Source organism: Eulemur rufifrons, chromosome 2, assembly GCF_041146395.1.
Source record: "Eulemur rufifrons isolate Redbay chromosome 2, OSU_ERuf_1, whole genome shotgun sequence".
Taxonomy (NCBI): Eukaryota; Metazoa; Chordata; class Mammalia; order Primates; family Lemuridae; genus Eulemur; species Eulemur rufifrons.
Window position 1 is genome coordinate 11,805,876 of NC_090984.1, and position 20,230 is coordinate 11,826,105.

The 20,230-nt window shown below is 49.5% G+C and overlaps 1 protein-coding gene across 2 annotated transcripts; it reads left to right on the plus strand.

Annotated features, from left to right (window-relative positions):
- The first annotated feature begins 3,585 nt into the window (after positions 1–3,585).
- TSPAN16 (tetraspanin 16) lies at positions 3,586–16,778 on the plus strand. Of its 2 annotated transcripts, XM_069495745.1 has the most exons (7): positions 3,586–3,792; positions 5,220–5,417; positions 7,852–7,926; positions 9,563–9,670; positions 11,483–11,635; positions 13,519–13,602; positions 16,601–16,778. In XM_069495745.1, exons 1-7 carry the CDS (start codon positions 3,715–3,717, stop codon positions 16,646–16,648), a joined length of 744 nt encoding a protein of 247 aa, XP_069351846.1. In that variant the 5' UTR covers positions 3,586–3,714; the 3' UTR covers positions 16,649–16,778. The 2 variants fall into 2 exon arrangements, with proteins under 2 accessions (XP_069351846.1, XP_069351853.1); XM_069495752.1 differs by lacking the exon at positions 7,852–7,926.
- Positions 16,779–20,230: the final 3,452 nt, after the last annotated feature.

The window sequence follows — 20,230 nt, forward strand, 5'->3', positions numbered from 1 at the left end:
AAAAAAAAGAATTTTGCATTCATTTTCTCAGCTGGCTGGAATAATCCTACCTACCTAATACCTTTTGAAAGGCATTTAGGTCATTTCCAATCATTCACCAACTCAAACTAGGCCTAAGAGCAGGTGTCGAGATTGTCTTAGCCAAAGATGGCGTGGACGTGGGCGTAGGTCGCAAGATTGTCTTAGCTGAAGATAAATGAATCAGAGCCTTTAAAAGCTCTGTGCTTCTCGGAAGCAGGATGTTGGTACTTTGAGATGGGAGTCTGCCAACTTCCTCATTTGCCAGCGAATTAATAAACTGCCCTTTCCTTCTCCTCAAAAAAAAAAAAAAAAAAAAAAAAAAAAGCGCCGGTGTTGGCAATACTACATAGTGCACAAAAACATTTTATATTGCAAATAACATTGTATTGCTACACACCTATGCCTCTTCATTTACATATATCTCCATATGGTCCATTTGCATATTTTCTGTGGCTACAGTAGCAGAGTGCGACAGAGACGGTATGGTCTGCAAAGCCCTCTAGTGCTTTCCAGAAAAAGTTTGCCAACTCCTGGCCTGTATGTGTTTGGATAAATCTGTAGTAGAACTTTCTAGAAGGAGAAATGCCCCACTCCCCCAAGCTTTAAAAAGTCCCATTTGCACTTGTTGCAGGTCCCTCCTGAGATATCAGAGGTGCAAAATCTCCAGAAGCTTTTTAGTGTGTTTAACCGAGAGCCTTGAGGAATGAGAGGTGGAAACAGTCTTGGCTGTACTGGGGTCAGCTGCCCAGTGAAGAGGGGAAATTATAGCCTGAGACCCACATGCTAACAAGAGCAGACACCCCCTCAAATGTCACCTGCACGTGCTGGACTGGTGGCCACTCGCTGCTGCCTGAGCCTTCATCAGCAACCCCGAGACCTCTGAACCCTACAGGGCCAACACCCCTGACACCCTCTGTTCTGTTTGGCTGCCTCAACACACCTCATGGCTAGGTATTTTGAATATCGTCAGCGACCTCTTGTTGCTCCTTAATTTCACTCCCCTCCTTTCCAAAATCTAAGACACTTCTGGGCCAAACGGGTGGAAATTCCAGATCTTTAAGTAGTAACAAAAAGAACCTGGGAAAGCCGTGTGTGTCCATATAGGACAGGGTCTCCCATCATCCCTCAATGCCTCCCAACCTACAGGTCCTCAGCACACAGGGATTGAAGGGTCAACCACAAGTCAGAATGTGAACATGGGGAAAGAAATAGAATTTTTAAAAAATATAGACAAACAAAAAAATCCCTAATGGTGGAATTGCTGCTTGCTTCCTTTTCATTTTATAGCAATGATTACCGTCATGATCCTTTACTGTCTCATCAATGATTTTAGCCCCTGATGCTGCACCCTTGTAACACTTCCGTGCCCATTCCCAGTGAAGGCTGAGGTCCATGGCCTGGGAAATCCCAGATTGAGTGATTAATGCCAAGGCCATGGACCATCCTCAGCAAGGACAGGTACCTTTTTTTGGTGCCCCAGACTTTTTTTGTTGGAGGGTGGATTCCGATTTGTCACCCCATTCCCCAATGTTTGTTACTAAAATACATTAAATTATAAAATGTCCCCTTGTCAGAGGTGAATCTGGGTTTTGTGAGCCCTAAATGCACAAATTTATCCTTGCTGCAATTTTTTTTGAGAGACAAGGTCTCTCACTATGTTACCCAGGCTTCTAGGCGCAAGTGATTCTCCCATCTCAGCCTCTCAAAGTGCTGGGATTACAGACAGGAGCCACTGCGCCTGGCCCTTTGCTGCAAATTTTACCTGAACAATCAACCCGGTGAACCTGTAGCTGGGCCCCTCTCAGACCTTGGCACATAGGGCCGCACTTCCACTGACCACCGCCAGGAGGCGCGCGAGGCTGTAGATGGGGCTTTGTAGTTAAGGCGGGGCGGCCGAGGGGCGGGGCGGCCGGGGGGCGGGGCGGCCGGGGGGCGGGGCGGCCGGGGCGGGGCGTCCGAGGGGCGGGGCGTCCGAGGGGCGGGGCGTCCGAGGGGCGGGGCGTCCGGGGGCGGGGCGTCCGAGGGGCGGGGCTCGCCCCAGGCCAATTTCCTCCCGGGGCTGCCCACCTCTCTGGCTGCCCTCTCTTTCCACTCCGCCCGCTTGTGTCTGCCCCTCATTTCCCCGCCCCCCTTCGCGCCTGTATGCACGTGCTCGTTTGCATCTGAGTTTCCCTCTCTGCCCTCCTCCGCACCCCCGGTTCCTCTGCCTTCCCTTGAGTCCACATTTCCCCAGCCCTCCTTTGCACCCCACATTCCCCATCCTCCCTTGTACCCCCATTTGCTAGCCCTCCTTTGAGCCCCAGTTTTCAGCCTCTTAGCCCCTGGCTCTGAGGCTCCCTATTTCGTTTCTTATTTTTTTTAAAGACAGGGTCTCGCTCTGTCGCCCAGGATGGAGTACAGTGTCACGATCACAGCTCACTGCAGCCTTGAACTCCTGGGCTCAAGCGATCCTCCTGCCTCAGCCTCCCAAGTAGCTGGAACTGCAGGCGTGAGCCAACCTGCCCGGGCATTAAGGCTCTTTATTTTAAAAGACCTTTTAGAGAGAGGAGTGGAAGGACACACTCCTGGCTGTGAATGGGGCCTGTGGTCTAGGAAGGAGACAGCCACTCCTCCCTGAAGATCTTGCTTACTTCTATATGTTCCAAGAAACGGGTGATTTGACAAACCTCCATTAAATGAATTAATGTGTAAGCTATTTTCTCCCATTTGAGCCTCCCCCTACAAGCCATCCAGGATCTGGACACAGACACAGCCTAGGCCATGGCTGGACAGAGGGGTGACAGGGCTGGGGTAATGTGGCCCTGGACCAGGTGAGAGTAGGGAGGCAGGGGGCAAGGTGGGCTAGGGGCTGCAGAATTGGGGTCTGGAAGGCTTCAGTGCCCATGTGCAGGTGTTTTGCCCTGAAATGCCCAGTACGTCCGCCATCATCAAGAAAAGCCTGGTGACTGACGGCACACAGCTCAAGGACAATCCAGCTGGGAAGGCCTCGCGTGGAGAAGGGACGGGCTGTCTGCCTCACACATTGCTGCCCTCATTCATGTCAATCTTAGAGCTTCACATCCTAGCCTTGGTCCTGCTTCCTACGAGGCTTCAGGCGGTCCCTTGGCCTCTCTGAGCCCTGTGAGAGGGATGGGCCAAGTGTGGCCTGGGGTCTGGGGGGCCCCATTGGCTTGTAGCTGGATTCCTGCATCACGTTGCCTCCTGATTCATTCATTCCACGCCAGTTTCTTAAGCACATACGGTACCGGGCTTTGGGGACACAGCCGTTAATAGGACAACCCAGGTCTCTGCCCTCTTGGAGTCCCCAGTCTATCTGGGGATACCAACTACATAGTGAGCACTGCGCCCACAGGGCCCTCGTGGCATCTGGGGCTTCCCAGGACAGCACATCGTGCCTTTTCCCCCTCCCTGGTGTGGCCTGTTTGGAGGATGAAGAACTAACCGGGCACAGTTCGGGGCACCTGCTTCCCTGGCTCCGTGAGCCTTGCTCCGGCGTCCGATTGTGATGTGATAAAGGTTTATGACTGAGGCGGGGCGGCTGGTGGGCAGCCCCGGGCAATGAGCAGGCAGCCAGGACAGAGAGGGGCAGAGCAGGTCAGCTTCGGTGTCTCTCCCCCAGACCCCTCTCATCTTGGGGAACAGCAGCCCAGAGGTTTAGGAAGATGCTGACTTAAGTGTCCAGGGCGCCCCAGTATGGCCAACACGGCTGAAATGCACACTCCGTATTCTTCCTTGAAGAAACTGTTATCTTTATTCAATAGCTTCCTGGCTGTAAGTATGTCACCACCCAGGCCCCGAGATGTCGCAGCCCACCCCCCACAGAGGGCTCCCTGACAGACAGAAATAAGTTGATCCAAATTGGCAGTCAGATCTGTGGTCCTCAGGGAAGCCGGAGGGATGTAGGGCAGACAGACAAGGAACAAGCGTAGGCTCCGACTGACCCAGAGCCGGTGAAATCGAGCACAGATGAGTGTGATCCGGGGGACCCCGGGTGAGTGATGGAGGATCCTGGCTCGGAGTCAAATCCTACAGAAAACCAAGTTGTTTGGGGACCACAGGAGGGGGTGGTTCTTCTCTTGATCTTTTATATTTTTCAAAACATTTTTTACTTACTCTAAAAGTAGCCTGCAATGTACATTGTTAAAGAAGTCATCGTCTTCGCTGTAGCACAGTGTTAAGGAAAAGCTGCCAGGAGAGAGAATGAAATTAAACCTCACCCTTATCTCCTCGCCTGTATTGTAACATTTTGATGGAATTAAATGAGACAATGTATTTAAAGGGCTTAGACCTGTCATGAGGTCCTTGCTCAATAAATATCATCATCACTGTCATCATCCTTCCAGATTTTTCTATATATCCTTAAAAATTTTTTTGAATATTAATGTACATTTAATTTCTTTCTCTTTTTTTGTCCACCTATCACCATACTGTCTATACATCTTTCAAAAACAGCAGAACATCAAAGACTTCATGTCTTCGAGTCAAAAAAAAAAAAGCAGAACAAACAAATGCTTTTGCTTCACAATCCAGTTTTTTTTAAGAAAACATGTTAAGGCATTAAAAACATCTTTCTGTTACGGACTAAATATTCTCCTACAACAGGTGTCAGCAAACTACAGCCTTGCCTGAGTTATAAGTACAGTGTTATTGGAACACAGCCAAGCCCGTTTATTTGCAGGTGGTGTACAACTAACTGCTTTCGAGCTACACCAGCAGGATGGAGTAGTTTCAACAGACGCCTTATGGCCTGCAAAGGCCACAATATCTGGAGTTTTTCAGAAAAAAAAATTGCCAATCCCCGTCCTGCAACACCATTTTAAATAACTGTCTAAAATCCCACTGCATGGCCGTACCATGATGTACTCACCCAATCTGAATTATTGGTTGCTTCAGTTATTTTCAATATTTTGTTCTCATAAAAACACTCTAACAAATATCCCTGTGCATCCTGAAAGGTAAAACCTTTAAGGTTTTAAGAATGAATTGTGAAGTGTCCTCCTGCCCCACAAACAAATAAAGTTTGTTGCCTGGCAGCAACTTATGAGAATGTTTCTACATCCTCGCCAACACTGGGTATTAACATTTTTTAACACTTTTGCTGATTTTATTGGCCTTTGCTTCCCCCCACCCCCCACCTTGGGAGAGTTCTATTTATATACAACTAACAGGTTATTTTTTTTCTGATTTCTGTTCTAAAGGTGTCTGGTATCATCCTCATTGGCCTGGGCATCAGTGCCAAGTGTGGAGGGGCCACTCTGACCAGGGTCCTCGGATTGTCCTCTGCATACCTCCTTCATGTAGGCTGCCTATGCTTGGTCCTGGGATGCATCATGGTACTGCTGAGCTGTGCTGGGTGGTATGGGACGACTAAAGAAAGCAGAGGCATTCTCTTGTTTGTAAGTTGGATCTGCACACAGACCCCGACCCTGCCCCCCACCATGTGCAAATCCTTCATTGCCCGTGATGCAAACAACGTTGCTTGGTGTCCGCTATTTTAACTGGGTTTAAGGTGTCTTGTGTGATGGAAACAGATGTATCCATCTTTTACTTTATGATGTATCTTTTTTAGAACCCCTCCCATCCCCAAGGTCATAAATTATATCCTCCTAGATTTGCATTCCATGATTTTATATCTTGCTTTCTTGCTTTTAGCTCTTTAGCAATTGTTAGGAGTCTAATTGTGTGTATGGTGTGAGGTAGGGGTCTGATTTGATTTTTTTTTTTTCCCAGTTGGATGCCATACTGTTGTACTTACTGAGGGACCCATTCAGTTCTCCTTTGTCACACTAACTTTCCACTATGCTTGGGTCTGTCCTGGGTGCACTGTTCTGTTCCATTGCCCCCTGTGCCTGGTCTGTCCTTTGCCGACACAACATCGTTGTCATCGCCAGACACGTACATGTTCAAGTACATGGAGTAGGAAGATTTCAAGCACGATCATGCAATGGCATGTCACAGAGTTTATGTGTCTTACTCATTCTCACATGCAGCCTTGGCAACATCTCCCCCAAGTCCGGCTGTCATCTTCCTCACTCCCGGCTCCATCCCTGTCAGACTGGCCCCTTAGATCTTGCTTAAGTGAACCCTCCCTCCCCAGGTTTAATCTTCCTCCAGTATCTTGTCTTCCTTCCTTCGCTGTGTTGCTGCAAGACTCTGGCTGTTTCAATTTGGGGATTTCAGGGAGACCCTTACTCTAGTCATCTTCCAGAACGTGGGAATCCCGATTGTTAAAATCACCCTTTCCCCATCCTTCTCCCCCTGGAAGTTCCATCATCTCTTGTTTTTTTCCCTAATTACTTCATCCAACAAAGACTCATTGAACAGGCCCTGTGCCTACAATTTTTCATTCTAGCTTCAATCTGCTGCAGGCTCTATTTTATCTGCCCGTGATTTAATTTGGAGAAATCCAAGAATCCTCTCTGGCACACCGCGTCCAATCCAGCCACAAATTCTATCGGCTTTGCCCGCAGTGTCTGTTCCTCTAAAGCCTCCGAGAGACTTCACTAGGGAAAGCAAAGCCTCTTTTTTTGACACAGAGTCTCGCTCTGTTGCTCTCTTGCCTGGGCTGGAGTGCAGTGGGCTGGCATCATCCTAGCTCACAGTAACCTCAAACTCCTGGGCTCGAGCAATCCTGCCTCAGCCTCCCGAGTAGCTGGGACTACAGGCATGCGCCACCAAGCCTGGCTAATTTTTCTATTTTTTTGTAGAGACGGGGTCTCATCTTGCTCAGGCTGGTCTTGAACTCCTGGCCTCAAGCGATCCTCCCGCCTCGGCCTCCCAGAGTGTTAGGATTACAGGCGTGAGCCAAGCGAAGCCTTTTTGGTGGTGTTGGGAGCCCCAGAGGGTTGTGAGCGCAGGAGGGACATGCCCGGACTCTGCTGCTCACGGGCGCCCTCTGGTGGCTACGAGGGGAATAAGAGTGTGTGGGGCTAGGGGGAAGGACCGGGGTGGGGCGGTGATGTCCCGGCATGAGAAGTGGACACAGATTTGGAGGGTAGATCCTGAAGATGGAACCCATAGGACTCGCTGACGCCTGGGTGTCTGATCTCCGGACACCTCAGTGACCCAGAGACAGGGAGATGCTCATCCTCACCATCTGTCCCATGAACGGCCAGTTTGGGTTCCTCACGCCTGCTAAACCCTGCACCCACGTATGCCCCGTGGGGAGCCCGGGCGTGTATCCACTGAGCTTTCCTGTTTCTCCCTGTCAACGCCAGATAAGCCCAGCCACTGGCCAGTCTAGCGACTCAAAGCCTGAATTGGCTGGTCCCACCTGCACGTTATACAGATGGGGAAACTGAGGCCCAGAGGAAGCTGCTTCTCCACGATGTGTGGCTTCAAGACCTCCCCTCTGCTGGCCGATTCCCCATGGCTCTCCCCCATGCGTGTGAATTGCACTGGAAGAATAAGCCAGGGAATGTTATGTCCCCGGGCACCCACCCGCTGCCGGCATCTCCCTTGCAATCCCTGTGTGACGTTTGTTGTCCTTGCTGTCCTCCTCATTGCCCCTCCTGCATCTCCACCAGCCTCTGCTCTCTTAGGCCCCCCGAGGTCCCGTCTTAGGCTGCCAGAAATGGGGGCCCAGCTTGCAGGTCCTCAAAACACCCTTGAGTTCCCAACGTGCAGGAAAGCGCCCCTTGGGGGAAATAAAAACCAACAGCCCCCCCAGCCCCCCCACCTTCCGACCCAGGCCTGAGTTTCTTTCAAACTGGAGAGGCTCGAGGGTGGCCTGGGCCGGGGGGGAGGTGGGGGCACAGGGACAGCCCCCCCGCCCCCGCACGGTGCCGAGCAGGCTCCCAATCCCCCTCTGTCCCCCTCTTTGTCTTCCAGTGCTTCCTGGTCATGGTTATCATCCTCGTCCTGGAAATCACAGCCGCCACAGTGGTCCTTCTGTTCTTCCCAATTGTAAGTGTGCTGCTCCCCCCACTCAGCGGTAGAAAGAAACAGAGTCACTAGAAGCCCACCCCTCCCCTCTGGAGGCACCCACGCTCCATGCTCACCCTGTGGGGGTCCAGTGATGGAAGGACCCGCGGGTCCCAAGGACGTGACGTGCCCCCAGAGGTGAAGTGGAAAGCTGAAATCCTCCACCTTCCCGTGTGAGGCCTCAAACACCCTGCAGGACTCATTTAGGGCCATCTCTCCTGCCTTTCTGGCTGGGAGAAGGGGAGGTGATGGTAAAAGTGTGCACGTTGCTGGGGTTTTGAAACGGATGCAACCTAGAGGGGCTATTTAGTAAAACCCATCCAAACGACGAAAGCGTGAGCGCTTTGGCCCGACGACCCCACGTGCGGGAATGATCCAAAGGTTGACTTGCTGTCGTGCAGAATCAATTCACACCAGGGTGTGCCAAAGATTGCAAACAGCTTGGCGAGCATGTTCAAGTGAGTTATAACACACCTGTACAACGGAGTCCCGGACACCTGGACACAGGGAAGGTGACCCCTCTCTGGGGCCCAGATGGAATGTTCTCCAGATAGAGTGCTGGCCTCCTCAGCATTCCCCCAGATGCCGACCCTGAAGCAAGAATTCAAAGGCATGGGGTTGATTTGGAAGGTGACCCCAGGAAGTATTACATCGGAAGGGAACAGAAGTGGGGCAGAAAAGGGCAGGCAGCCCACTAAAGCTCAGTCCTGTTGGGGACATCTGGGAGACAGCATAGAACATGCATCTACGTTGTTCCACTCTAGGGGGAAGGGGCTGGGGTATTGATCCACAAACTCCCGTTGGCCATTGATTGAGGGCTGCTCCCAGGGCACGCGGGCTCAGAGGCCAGGGACCCCTCGCTCGCTGGCAATGTGGCCAGTGGGCACAGGACTCGTAACGTCCCCCGGGGTTACGGGCAGGGCACCAAGAGCACCTGCCACTCTTGTTGTGACAGCCAGCTGCAGGACAATGAGCGCAGCCTAAAACAAGGAGAGAAAAGACTGCGAATATGCTGTGCTTTGACACACATAGAGCATCTCTTTGGGGACACAGGAAACAGTGACAGTCATCCGCACAGAGTGGGAGGAACTTTTTGGCTGGGAGAAACAGGTGGGAGGGAAACTTTTCATGGTCTAACCCTCTGTGCCTTGTTCATTTCGAACCACGTGACTCTTTCACCTCTTTGCGGGGGGTGGGGGGTGGGGGCGGGGGGACTTTTTAAAACCCTGATTTAAAAAATAGAAAATTAAATTTGCCCCTTATGCGTGGAGAGAGATTGAGTTGGTGGAGGTGATATTCGACTCTATAATTGAGTTAGAGCCAGGTCGGGGGCGGAACAGGCTGTGGGCGATTTGAAAGAGCACACGATTCAGATGCGTTTGCGATGGGTACGACCAGATGCACTTGGCTCAAGACCCACGTTCTTCCCCGTTTCCACTGCTTGGGGACTGTGGGAGCTTGAATGTAACCTCCTCTAGGGCAGATCCCATGAGCTGAGGGCGGGAAAAGCGAAGGAAGCAGAAGGGAAGCCCCCCCTCCCCCATTCTGTCCCCAAGAACCTCCACCAAGGGATCACCCTTGCTAGTGGGTGCTAATGGCTTCCTGTCTCATCTGTGAGGTTCGAGATGTGGCCTTGGAGCACACCCTCATGACCCTGAGGAAGAACTACAGAGGATACAATGAACCCGACGACTACTCCACAGAATGGAACTTTGTCATGGAGAAGGTGAGCCTAACTTTAAAAAAAAAAAATTGTGGGAAAATATACATAACATGAAATTGACCTTTGAAACTTTTTTTTTTTTTTTTAGAATTTTAGAGACAGGGTCTCACTCTGTTGCCCAGGCTAGAGTGCAGTGGTGTGATCATAGCTCACTGCAGCCTCAAACTCCTGGGCTCAAGTGATCCTCCTGCCTCAGCCTCCCAAGTAGCTGGGACTATAGGTGCGCACCAGCATGCCTGGCTACTTAAAAAAAAATTTTTTTTTATAAATGGGGTCTTGCTATGTTGTCCAGGCTGGTCTCAAACTCCTGGCCTCAAGCAATCCCCCCATCTCAGCCTCCCAAAGTGCTGGGATTACAGGCGTGAGCCACCGCGCCTGGCCAGGATGTTCTTCCTTTTTAAGGCTGGATAATACTCCATTGTATGGACATACTACATTCTGTCCTTGCCTTCTTACGTCAGGGGACATTTGGGATACTTATACCTTTTGGCTCTTGTGCACAGCATTGCTATGAACACAGGGGTGCCAATATCTGAGTGAGTCCCTGTTTTCACTTCTTTTGGGTATATACCCAGAAGTGCGTTTGCTGGGTTATATGGTAATTCGATGTGAAAATTTTTAAGGCACTGCTGGACTCTTCCATGGTGACCATACCATTTTCTACTCCCCCCAGCAATGCATGAGGGCTCAAATTCCTCCTTCCCCTCACCACACTTGTCTTTTTCTGGTCTTTTTGGTCATCACCATCCTAACGAGTGTGAAGTCGTGAGATTCCCACCTTGACTCTTGGTGTTGAAGGAACAAGGCTGGCCTGAAGGTGTCCTCTAGGCTTTCAGGGCAGATGGTTGTGGACAGCCAGGGAGACTTTGGAGGGGAAACGCCATGGCTGCGTCTAGGAGCGTTTCACATCTGAGTTGTGGGGCAGGCGCTGCTGCAGGTCATGGCCAGGCTTTGGAAGGGACATGGGGTGGGAATGGTGCTTGTCTGCATGACGGTTTTGGCTCCTTAAGCTTGAGATGGTAAAGCATGTCTCTCGTTCATTCATAGAGCCCTTCAACTAATATTTAGTGAGCACTTCCTATGTGCCAAGCACTGTTGGGGCTCTTGGGCTAAATTGGTGTCAGGGTGCTAAGTGCTAGAAAGAAAAACAAGTCAACCAAGCTAGGTGTGGTGGCTCATGCCTATAATCCCAGCACTTTGGGAGGCCAAGGTGGAGGATCGGTTGAGCCCAGGAGTTCAAGACCAGCCTGGGCAACATGGCAAGATCCCATTTCTACAAAAAATAGAAAAATTAGCCGGGCATGTTGGCATGTGCCTGTAATCCTAGCTACTTGGGAGGCTGAGGCAGGAGGATCACTTGAGCCCAGGAGTTTGAGGCTGCAGTGAACCATGATGACACCACTGTGCACTAGCCTGGGTGACAGGCCAAGACTCTGTCTCAAAAAAAAAAAAAAAAGGAAATTTGAAAGAAGAACATTCCAAAAAAAGACAACAGCATGTGCAAAGGCCCTGAGGCCAATGCTGGAGCTTGCTAAATGTGTTTAAGGAGCAGCAAAGAAACCAGTGTGGCTGGAGCTGAATGAACAAAGGGGACAGTTGGGGGCAGGTGAGGGCAGGGAAGTGACAGAGGCAGACTGTGCAGGGCCTTGTGGGCCACAGAGAGGAGTTCAGCTTTTACCCCGAGTGAGATGGGAGCCCTGGAATATTGTGACTGCTCTAGACAGTAACCATGGTGACCATGATTTCTATTGTTTCAATCGTTTTATTATTTGAAAGAGAGTTTTTCTTTTTAAGTGTTTCTTCTCCTCTCTGCAGCTGAAGTGCTGTGGGGTGAACAATTACACAGATTTTTCTGGCTCTTCCTTTGAAATGACGACCGGCCACGCCTACCCCAGGGGCTGCTGCCAGTCCATCGGCACTGCAGCCTGTGACGGGCGCAATGTGTCCACAGGCGTCATCCACCAGGAGGTAACTCAAGATCGTGTTGTATGTTTCCTCATCAGACCCCCGAGGGCTGGTGGCTTTTATGAAAATTGCTTATTCGTGGGGATCCCAGCAATGGGGGTCAGGGGAGAGGGAACCACCTGTCACCGAGTGTTCAGCTCGTGTTGACAACATAGCCTGGGGGGGTTAAGGTTACCCTCCCCATTTCACAGATGGGGCAGCTGAGGCTCAGAGAAGTGAGGTGACCGGTTCAAGGCCACGTGGCTTTGGCGGAGTCGGGATGTGAATCTATGTCGGCCTGAGTCTGTTGCCTGGGCTGCCTCCTTGCCCTCCAGACACCTTAAACTGCACCAATAATGATGAAAAATAGTCATCCTAGTGACAGTGACAGCTGGCCACATGACTGAGCACTCACTTTATGAGTTTTGTCACGTTGCACCCCTTGAGGTGGGGACTATTCTTCGCTTGGTTTGCAGATGGCGAAACTGAGGCAGAGAGTGGTTCCCATGGCCAGAGAGTCCTGCGACTTGGCTTCAAACCCCACCCAGTGTTCCCCTGAACTTCTGCCACGAGTGGATGAACACAGTGATCTCCTCTGAGGAAAGAACTATGAATCATTCATCCATTCTTTCTCGTTGAATGGCTCCAAGCCTCAGAAACAGACACAGGCCCTGCACAGCCTGCCTGTCACCTCCTTTCCTGCCTGCCCACTCTGCTCCAGCCACCCTGACCTCCTTGCTACTGCTCCAAATCACCAGGCACCCACCTGCCTCAGGGCCTTTGCACAGGCATTTCTCTCTGCCTGGAACATTCTCCCCCCAATCGTCTTCCTTCCTCACCTCTTTGACGTCTGTGCTCAGATGTCACTTCCCTGGTGAGGCTGTTCCTGACTCCCCATTTGTGAAAGGATCCCCCGTTCCAAGCACCACATTCCAGCCTCACACCCTGCCTCTGTGTCTTGCCGGCATTTATTGCCATCTGACAGTGTTGTCACTGTGCTCGCTGTCACCTGTTTTCCCCCGCTCAAATGTTGGTCCCATGAGGGCAGGAATTTTGTCTGTTTTATACACTTCTGGGTCGCCAGTGCTCAATTCAGTACCCAGCATACAGTAGGCACTCAATAAATACCTATTATGTGAAGGGGAGCGCTGAACAGTGACAACAGTAAGCTCAAGGTGGCCCAAGCTTCCACAAGCAAGATGTGCCAGGGCTCTAGAGGAGGGAGCAGCTCAGGTACTGAGAGCAGAGGTCCCACCACCTGCAGAGGGCTGCCCTGTCCACCCACTTTCTCTGGTCCCCTAATCTCTTTGAGCTTCAGTTTCCTCACCTGTAAAACAAAGAAAAGAATAGTACCCACCTGATGGGGTTGTAGTGAGACATGAGTGAGAAAATACATATAAAGGGCTGAGAAGCTATTGAATACATGTCAGCCCTTCTGTTCATATGTAAAGAGTGCTCAGAAATAACTAACAGTTACTGAATGCTGGCTGTGTGTCAGGCCACTGAGATGTACTTCATGTAGATTCTTTCTTGTAATCCTCAAAAAAAAAAAAAAAAATCCTGTGAGGCAGATCCAGTTGATCTCATTTATAGACGGGAAAACTGAGGCACAGAGAGGTATAGCAACTTCTCCAAGGTCGCACAGCTAGTAATAACCCAGGATGTCCAGGCACACTTAACTGCCACACTTGAATGTCAGCACAGATGGGGAGAAGGGAGGGAGTGGTGTGTTCTTCGGGGGAAATGAGGAGGCCAAGGGAGATGATGGACTGTGGGGGGCAGTCAGATGAGAAAGAGTCAAGGCCCCATGGCTCTGTCACCTCCTCTCTGAGTCGGAGAGGAATCTGGGTGGCCCAAGTTGATGAACACTCACCATCTCTTGCTCGCCTTGTTGTTTGTGTTCTTAGGGCTGTTTCTGTAAGCTCCTGAAAATAACCAAGGCTCAGAGTTTCACCCTGAGTGGGGGCTCTCTGGCGGCAGCAATGATGCAGGTAAGACCCAACCTCCCTGGGACACATTGAGCTCTTTTATTAAGCACCTACTGTGTGCCAAACTCTGTTCCGGGCACTGGGGACACAGCAGTGAACAGAAGTCAAAAATCCCTGCTGTGGTGGAGCTTATATTCTGATGCGGGGGCAGGGATAATTATTTCACTTAAAGGTGCTTGCCGAGAAGGAAGTAGAACAGGGTGAAGGGAGAGGGAAGGGAATTGGGGAGGCCTTGCCCAAGGAGGTGACATTTGACTAGCCACCCAAAGAGGGGAGGGAAAGCCACATGAGTACATGGGGGAAGGCAGAGGGAACAGCTAGTGCAAAGGTCCTGGGGCAGGAATAAGCTTGGTTGATTCAAGGACCAGCAGGAATTTCCCTGTGGCAGGAGCAGAGTGAGGTAGGAGGGTCAATAGAGGGAGATGAGGGTGGGGGGTTAATGGGGACAGATCATTCAGGGCCATGTGGGCCACAGGGAGGGGTCTGGCTTTTATTTATGATGGGAAGCCATGAAAAACATTTTATCATTCATGTTTTTTCACTTCTCAAACTTTATTGAGCAACTACGTTGTGCCAGGCAGTTTTGTAGGTACTGCGGACACAGCAATGAACTAAGCAGACAAAAATCCCTGCTCTCATGGAGCTGACGTTCTAATCAAGGGAACAGAAAAGAAACATGATTTTTTTTTTTTTTGAGACAGAGTCTCACTGTGTTGCCTGGGTTACAGTGCCATGGCATCAGGCCAGCTCACAGCAACCTCAAACTCCTGGGCTCGAGCGATCCTCCTGCCTCAGCCTCCTGAGTATCTGGGACTACAGGCATGCGCCACCACACCTGGCTAATATTTTTTATTTTTAGTGGAGACGGGGTCTTGATCTTGCTCAAGCTGGTCCAGAACTCCCAACCTCAAGCTATCCTCTCGCCTCGGCCTCCCAGAGTGCTAGGATTACAGGCGTGAGCCACCGCACCTGGCCAAGCAACATGATTTTTAAGATTGAAGAACGTATTGTCTGACAGTGAGAGAAGTGTTAGGGAGTTAAGAAGAAATACAGGGAAGAGGAGAATGAAGGTCATTTTAAGCAGAAGATGTCCTTAATCATTCATCAATAAAAGGGGATAGTATGAGGGTTCTGGGGCCTCAGTCCGGGTTCAGGTGGGGAACAGGGCTCTAGGATATGCCCTGTCACCCAGCTAATGAGCCTGGTCTACACTTACCTGGTGGGAGGCCTGAGTGGGCAAGACCTGGGACTCTGGACTTTAGCTGAGGTGTTACTCACCAGCTGTCACTGAGGGTCAGTGCCTTGGCCTCCCCCATTTGCCAAATGAGCTGCCCAGTGGTTTGTCGTGAGGCATGACGAGGTGCAGTGTGTCAGAGGCTTGGCACGATGCCCTGCCCACAGCAAGTGTGAAATGATTCTGGAAAGTTATTGTCATCAGATTTAGAGAGGGAGACACAGGGTGACGGTGGCTGAAAGGTGATGAGTTCTCCGTGCACCACTAGAGATGTTCAAAGACCATTCACTATGAAAACTCCATGTATCAGAGCTATTCGCATTCCTGAACCCCGTCCAAAGAAAACCACGTGCACTTGAACAGAGAAAAGATCTTGGCCAAGGAAAGTCCAGCCCAGGCAGGCCCAAGGGAGAAAAGAAATGGGGAGTGATCCATAATAGGTTAGGTTTGGGATTTCTTTGGGGGATTATGAAAATGTTCTGAAGTTATATATTTAATAGTAGCGATGGTTGCCCAACTCTATGAATATACTAAAAGCCATTGAACTTTACACTTGGAACAGGTGAATTGTATGGTATGTGAATATCTCAAACTTATTATTTAAAAAATTTATTTGCATGCCTCTGAGTCTCTAAGCAATTTTTTCATGTGCTTCCCCCATATTGATTATCAACACATAGTAGGGTCTTTTCAGCAGATCACCACCAGCCAAGACACAGACGCATCTCACCGTCCTGTGATATGTATTTTTTTAAATGGGTATTCTTTTTTTGTTGTTGTTGAGACAGAGTCTCACTCTATTGCCCTGGCTAGAGTGCCGTGGCGTCAGCCTACCTCACAGCAGCCTCAAACTCCTGGGCTCAAGCAATCCTTCTGCCCCAGCCTCCTGAGTAGCTGGGACTACAGGCATGTGCCACCACGCCCCGCTAATTTTTTCTATGTATTTATAGTTGTCCAGATAATGTCTTTCTATTTTTTTTTTTAGTAGAGATGGGGTCTTGCTCTTGCTCAGGCTGGTCTCCAATTCCTGAGCTCAAACTATCCACCTGCCTGGGCCTCCCAGAGTGCTAGGATTACAGGCGTGAGCCACTGCACCCGGCCTTAAATGGGTATTCTTTTTTCTTGTACAAATTTATAACACTGATTATGTGTTTGCAAACTATACCACACAGTTCTCCCCAAGGATTCTAGCAGGAAGCAGCATTCAGCACCCCGCCCCCCCATACCATGGTCCACTTAAGATGCTTTCAGGGGCCTCCTTGCAGAAGGGTGGGGAGGGCTCTGTGAAATGAGGGATGTTGAAGGGGCTAGCAGTATGGGGAGCTTTTATTTCTCCTAGCCCTGAAGGATCTAGAAAAGGAGTGAGAAGGGACCATCCACCCACAGCTGTGGCCATGGAGAAGTCAGGATGGGCACAAGGGAAGGAATGAGGAAGAAATACCCTGACCTTTCTTTCCTTCTGCTCTACCATCGCCTTCTGGTCCTTCCTATTGGTCAAACCATACTGGAAGTCCGGGGGCAGGGGCGTCTGGGAAATGTAGTCTGCGCGGCCCTGGGATGGCCAGAAGAGACTATTCATCCCGTTCACTGCCTTAACAGAACCAAAATAGCTCCAACTTGACCCAAACAGTTGTTTAGCACTTCCGTAAAACTCTGCCCCTCACCTTTTCTAGAACAAGATGCTCCCTCTGACCCCGTAACTCTAGTTTGACTCTGGTTTAGAGGTCTCCAGCATTGGTTCCATGTTTTTTTCTTCTTCCATTTCAGTTGCCAGGAATTCTTGCCACCTTGCTGCTGTTCATCAAATTGGGCTGACTCTCAGGGCTGGAGAGGACAAGACACCTGGACCCACCTGGCTGCTGGAGATTTGGTCTCATTTCTGTTTCTCTGCGGCACTCACTGTTTTTGGTGGGGAGACTGTTAATAAAAAGATTCAGGAAACCCCTGTCCAGCCTGACTCCCATCTGCTTAGTTTTATTTTCACACCACTAGGCAATGATTTTTAGCTCGAAATACCTGAATGAGATAGCATGTCCTTCTTTCTGACACAACTCTCCTGGGATGTAAATTACTTTGTGAAAAAATCTGGAACATTCACAAAAGCTGAGAGAATTCATCCAAATGAACCCCCATAAACTCATCACCCAGATTCAACAACACAAAGATTTTGACATATTTGTTTTATCTATCCCGTTTTTTTTCTAGATAAAGTATTTTATTTTTGCATTATTTTTTCTTTTTTAATTTATTATATCAACACAGGTGTAATTTTTTTTTAATTATTGTTATTTTATAGATGAGATCTCCCTCTGTCTCCCAGGCTGGAGTGCAGTGGTGTGATCATAGCTCACACTGCAGCCTCCAACTCCTGAGCCTCAAGTGAGCCTCCTCCCTCAGCCTCTTGTGTAGCTGGGACTATAAGCACACACCACCACGCCCAGCTTATTTTTCTATGTTTTGTCGACACAAGGTGTCACTCTTGCTCAGGCTGGTCTCGAACTCCTGGCCTCAATCCATCCTCCTGCCTTGGCCTCCCAAAGTGCTAGGGTTACAGACATGAGCCACTGCACCTGGACCAATTTTTTTCTATTTTTTTGTAGAGACAGGCTCTCACGATGTTGCTTAGGCTGGACTCCAACTTCTGGCCTCAAGGTATTTTTACTTGACAAACCATAATTGTATATATTTACTCGCCACAATGTGATGTTTTGATATATGTATACAACGTGGAATGATTACATCAGGCTAATTAACATATCCATCACCTCTCATTTTTTGTGGTGTGACATTTTGATGAAGTATTTTTAAACAAATCCTATATAATGTCATTTTGTCCCTTCATACTTCAGTACAGATCTCTAAAGATATATTCATGTTCACAGTCATAATGTTTTAAAGGAAAATATAAATCTCAGGACCACCTCCCTACTTCCTTATGCAAAAGGGAAGGTCAAGCTTAGAGACTAAGTCATGCGAGATATCCTCTTCCAAATCAATAGCCGTTACTAACAATATGTTTAGCCAGGTTCACACACAAAGGTAAAAGGCCTCCGGCACCCACAAGGACTGCTCCCACAGATCATTCATAAGGAAATTCCTTACTGACCTCCCATAAACAAGGATGTGAAAATTGTAACTTTAGCTCACCAGGCTAAGTCTAGCTCCTTTTACATGTGGTTTCTTTGAATTGGGATCTAAAGGAGGTCTACACATCACATTTGATTGTCATGGCTCTCAGATCTCTTTTGTTCTTCTCCGATAGTTTTCAAATTGGACCGTGCATTAGAATCCCCTGAATGGCTTGTTAAAACCCAGGTGCCTGGGCCCCAACCCAAGAGCTTCTAACTCAGGAGATCTGGGGTGGGACCCAGGAATTTGCATTCCTAACAAGTTCCACATGATGCTGATGCTGCTACTCTGGGGAACACACTTTTAGAACCACTGCTCTAGGCTCTTCCTCCTCCTCTTTCTCTTCAACCCCACCTACCTCTGACTTGGTGCAGAAAGAGTGTGAAGTGTCCAAGGAATGCCACACTTCTGGGTCTACTGCTTTCTTCTTTATGATTTTGGTCACTTACCTTGTTCCTATCACCCACATTTGCTGTAAATCACTAGTTCTCAGTCCTAGCTGTACATTAGAATCACCTGGGGGCTTTAACACATTCCCTAATGCTGAACCCCAGCCCCCGATCTCCTGATTTAGTCGGCCTGGGCGTGGGAATGACCCAGGTGGTTTTAAAGTGTGGTTGTGGTTGTGGTCATGGCCCAGAATCAATGAACCAAGGGACCACATCAGCCTGAACCAAGTCTTTCATTAGGGGCTGCAAAATGGTAGTTTATCTAATTCCTTATCTTTCTTTTGGGGAGATTTTTGAGGAGGGTAAAATGGGGACATGCCATGTTTGCTATCACTGCAATCAATCTCTCAATTCTGGCAAGAACACACCTCCAGTCATGCACTGCATAATGATGTTTCGGTCCACAATGGACCACATACACGACAGTGGTCACATAAGATTACGATACTCTATCCTTACTGTACTTTTTCTATGTTTAGATACACAAGCACTTGTAGCCTAGGAGCAGTAACCTACAGCCTAGGTGTGTGGTAGGCTACACCGTCTAGGTTTGTGTAAGTACACTGTGATGTCACAGCGTTGTGATGTCACACAACAAAATCGCCTAAGGATGCATTTCTCAGAATATATCTGCATCACTGAGCAATGCCTGACTGCGTTTTTCTTTGAAATCAGCCCACCTCCCAGATGTCCTAAAACAGGGGCGGGCACGTGATGCCTGTTGACGAATCAGCACAGTCCACCTCTCTGGCCACAGTGATTGGTTCAGGCCTGGGAGCAGGACCCAAATGACCAACAAGACTCAGTTTGGGGACTTTGAATAGGTTGACCAGGAAACAGCAGCCCCCTGGCAGCCAGTCTGGTTCAGAGGGGGCCACCTCATGGCGAAGGCACAGAGTGCAGAGTTGAGGGTCCTGGGACAGTATGCCAGTCACTGGACCTAGCTCAACTTTTGGGCTCTGCAGTTCATGTATTCATTCACTCAACAAACATCTCTGCAGTTTCCTGCTGTATGTCAGAAACGAACTGTTTTTAACCACAACACTTTTGACGCCAAACGTGTGGGGGTTTCCACATCAAGCAATTCTCCAGTTCTCTGCGGACTCCCCACTGGATGTCGTACATTTGAATTCAATGCTGACACTGATTACCCCGAGTGAGTGCGAGACTCTACAGGTTTAAGGGTTCAGGCCCACAAAACCTCCCTCGCTTCAGATGCCAGGCTTCCCTCCCTGTAGATGGCAGGGGCGAGGTTCGGGGAGGCCAGCGGAACAAAATGTTCCAGCCTTCTGATCCTGCCACCTCGGTCTTTCTGGCAACCAGCCCCCATCCTGAAGCTGCCCAGTGGCCCCCAATCCCCAACTACCTCATTAGCATACAAAAGACACTCTGATCCCTGCAGAGATTTCAAGGGTTTAGGAGATCAGTGCCAGGAACCACCACGGCAGACAAAGAGCAAATGTTTATATTTTATTACACCACAGTCGGGAACAGAGCTGGGTGTGGCGGCGAAAAAGACAGAAATCCCTGCACTTGAGGAGCTGGTATTACAGTGAGGGAGACACTGAGGTTAAATGAATCATATAGTAGTTTAGATTTTCAGGGCTATGGAGAAAAACGTGCAAGGGAAGGGAGATCGGAAATGCGGGGGGGACCAGGTGAGGTGGCTCATGCCTGTAATCCTAGCACTTTAGGAGGCCAAAGCGGGGGCAGGGAAGAGAATCACTTGAGGCCAGGAGTTCGAGACCCACCTGAGTACCAGCGAGACCCCCGTCTGTACAAAAAAGTAGAGTACATCTATAGAGTACAAAAAAATAGA

Bases quoted from the DNA above. Each gene is read 5' to 3' on its own strand.
- TSPAN16 (XM_069495745.1), top strand. From the start codon at position 3,715: ATGGCCAACACGGCTGAAATGCACACTCCGTATTCTTCCTTGAAGAAA. The intron at 7,927-9,562 runs GTAAGTGTGCTG...CTCATCTGTGAG, and splicing joins TCCTTCTGTTCTTCCCAATT to GTTCGAGATGTGGCCTTGGA. The intron at 9,671-11,482 runs GTGAGCCTAACT...TCCTCTCTGCAG, and splicing joins GGAACTTTGTCATGGAGAAG to CTGAAGTGCTGTGGGGTGAA.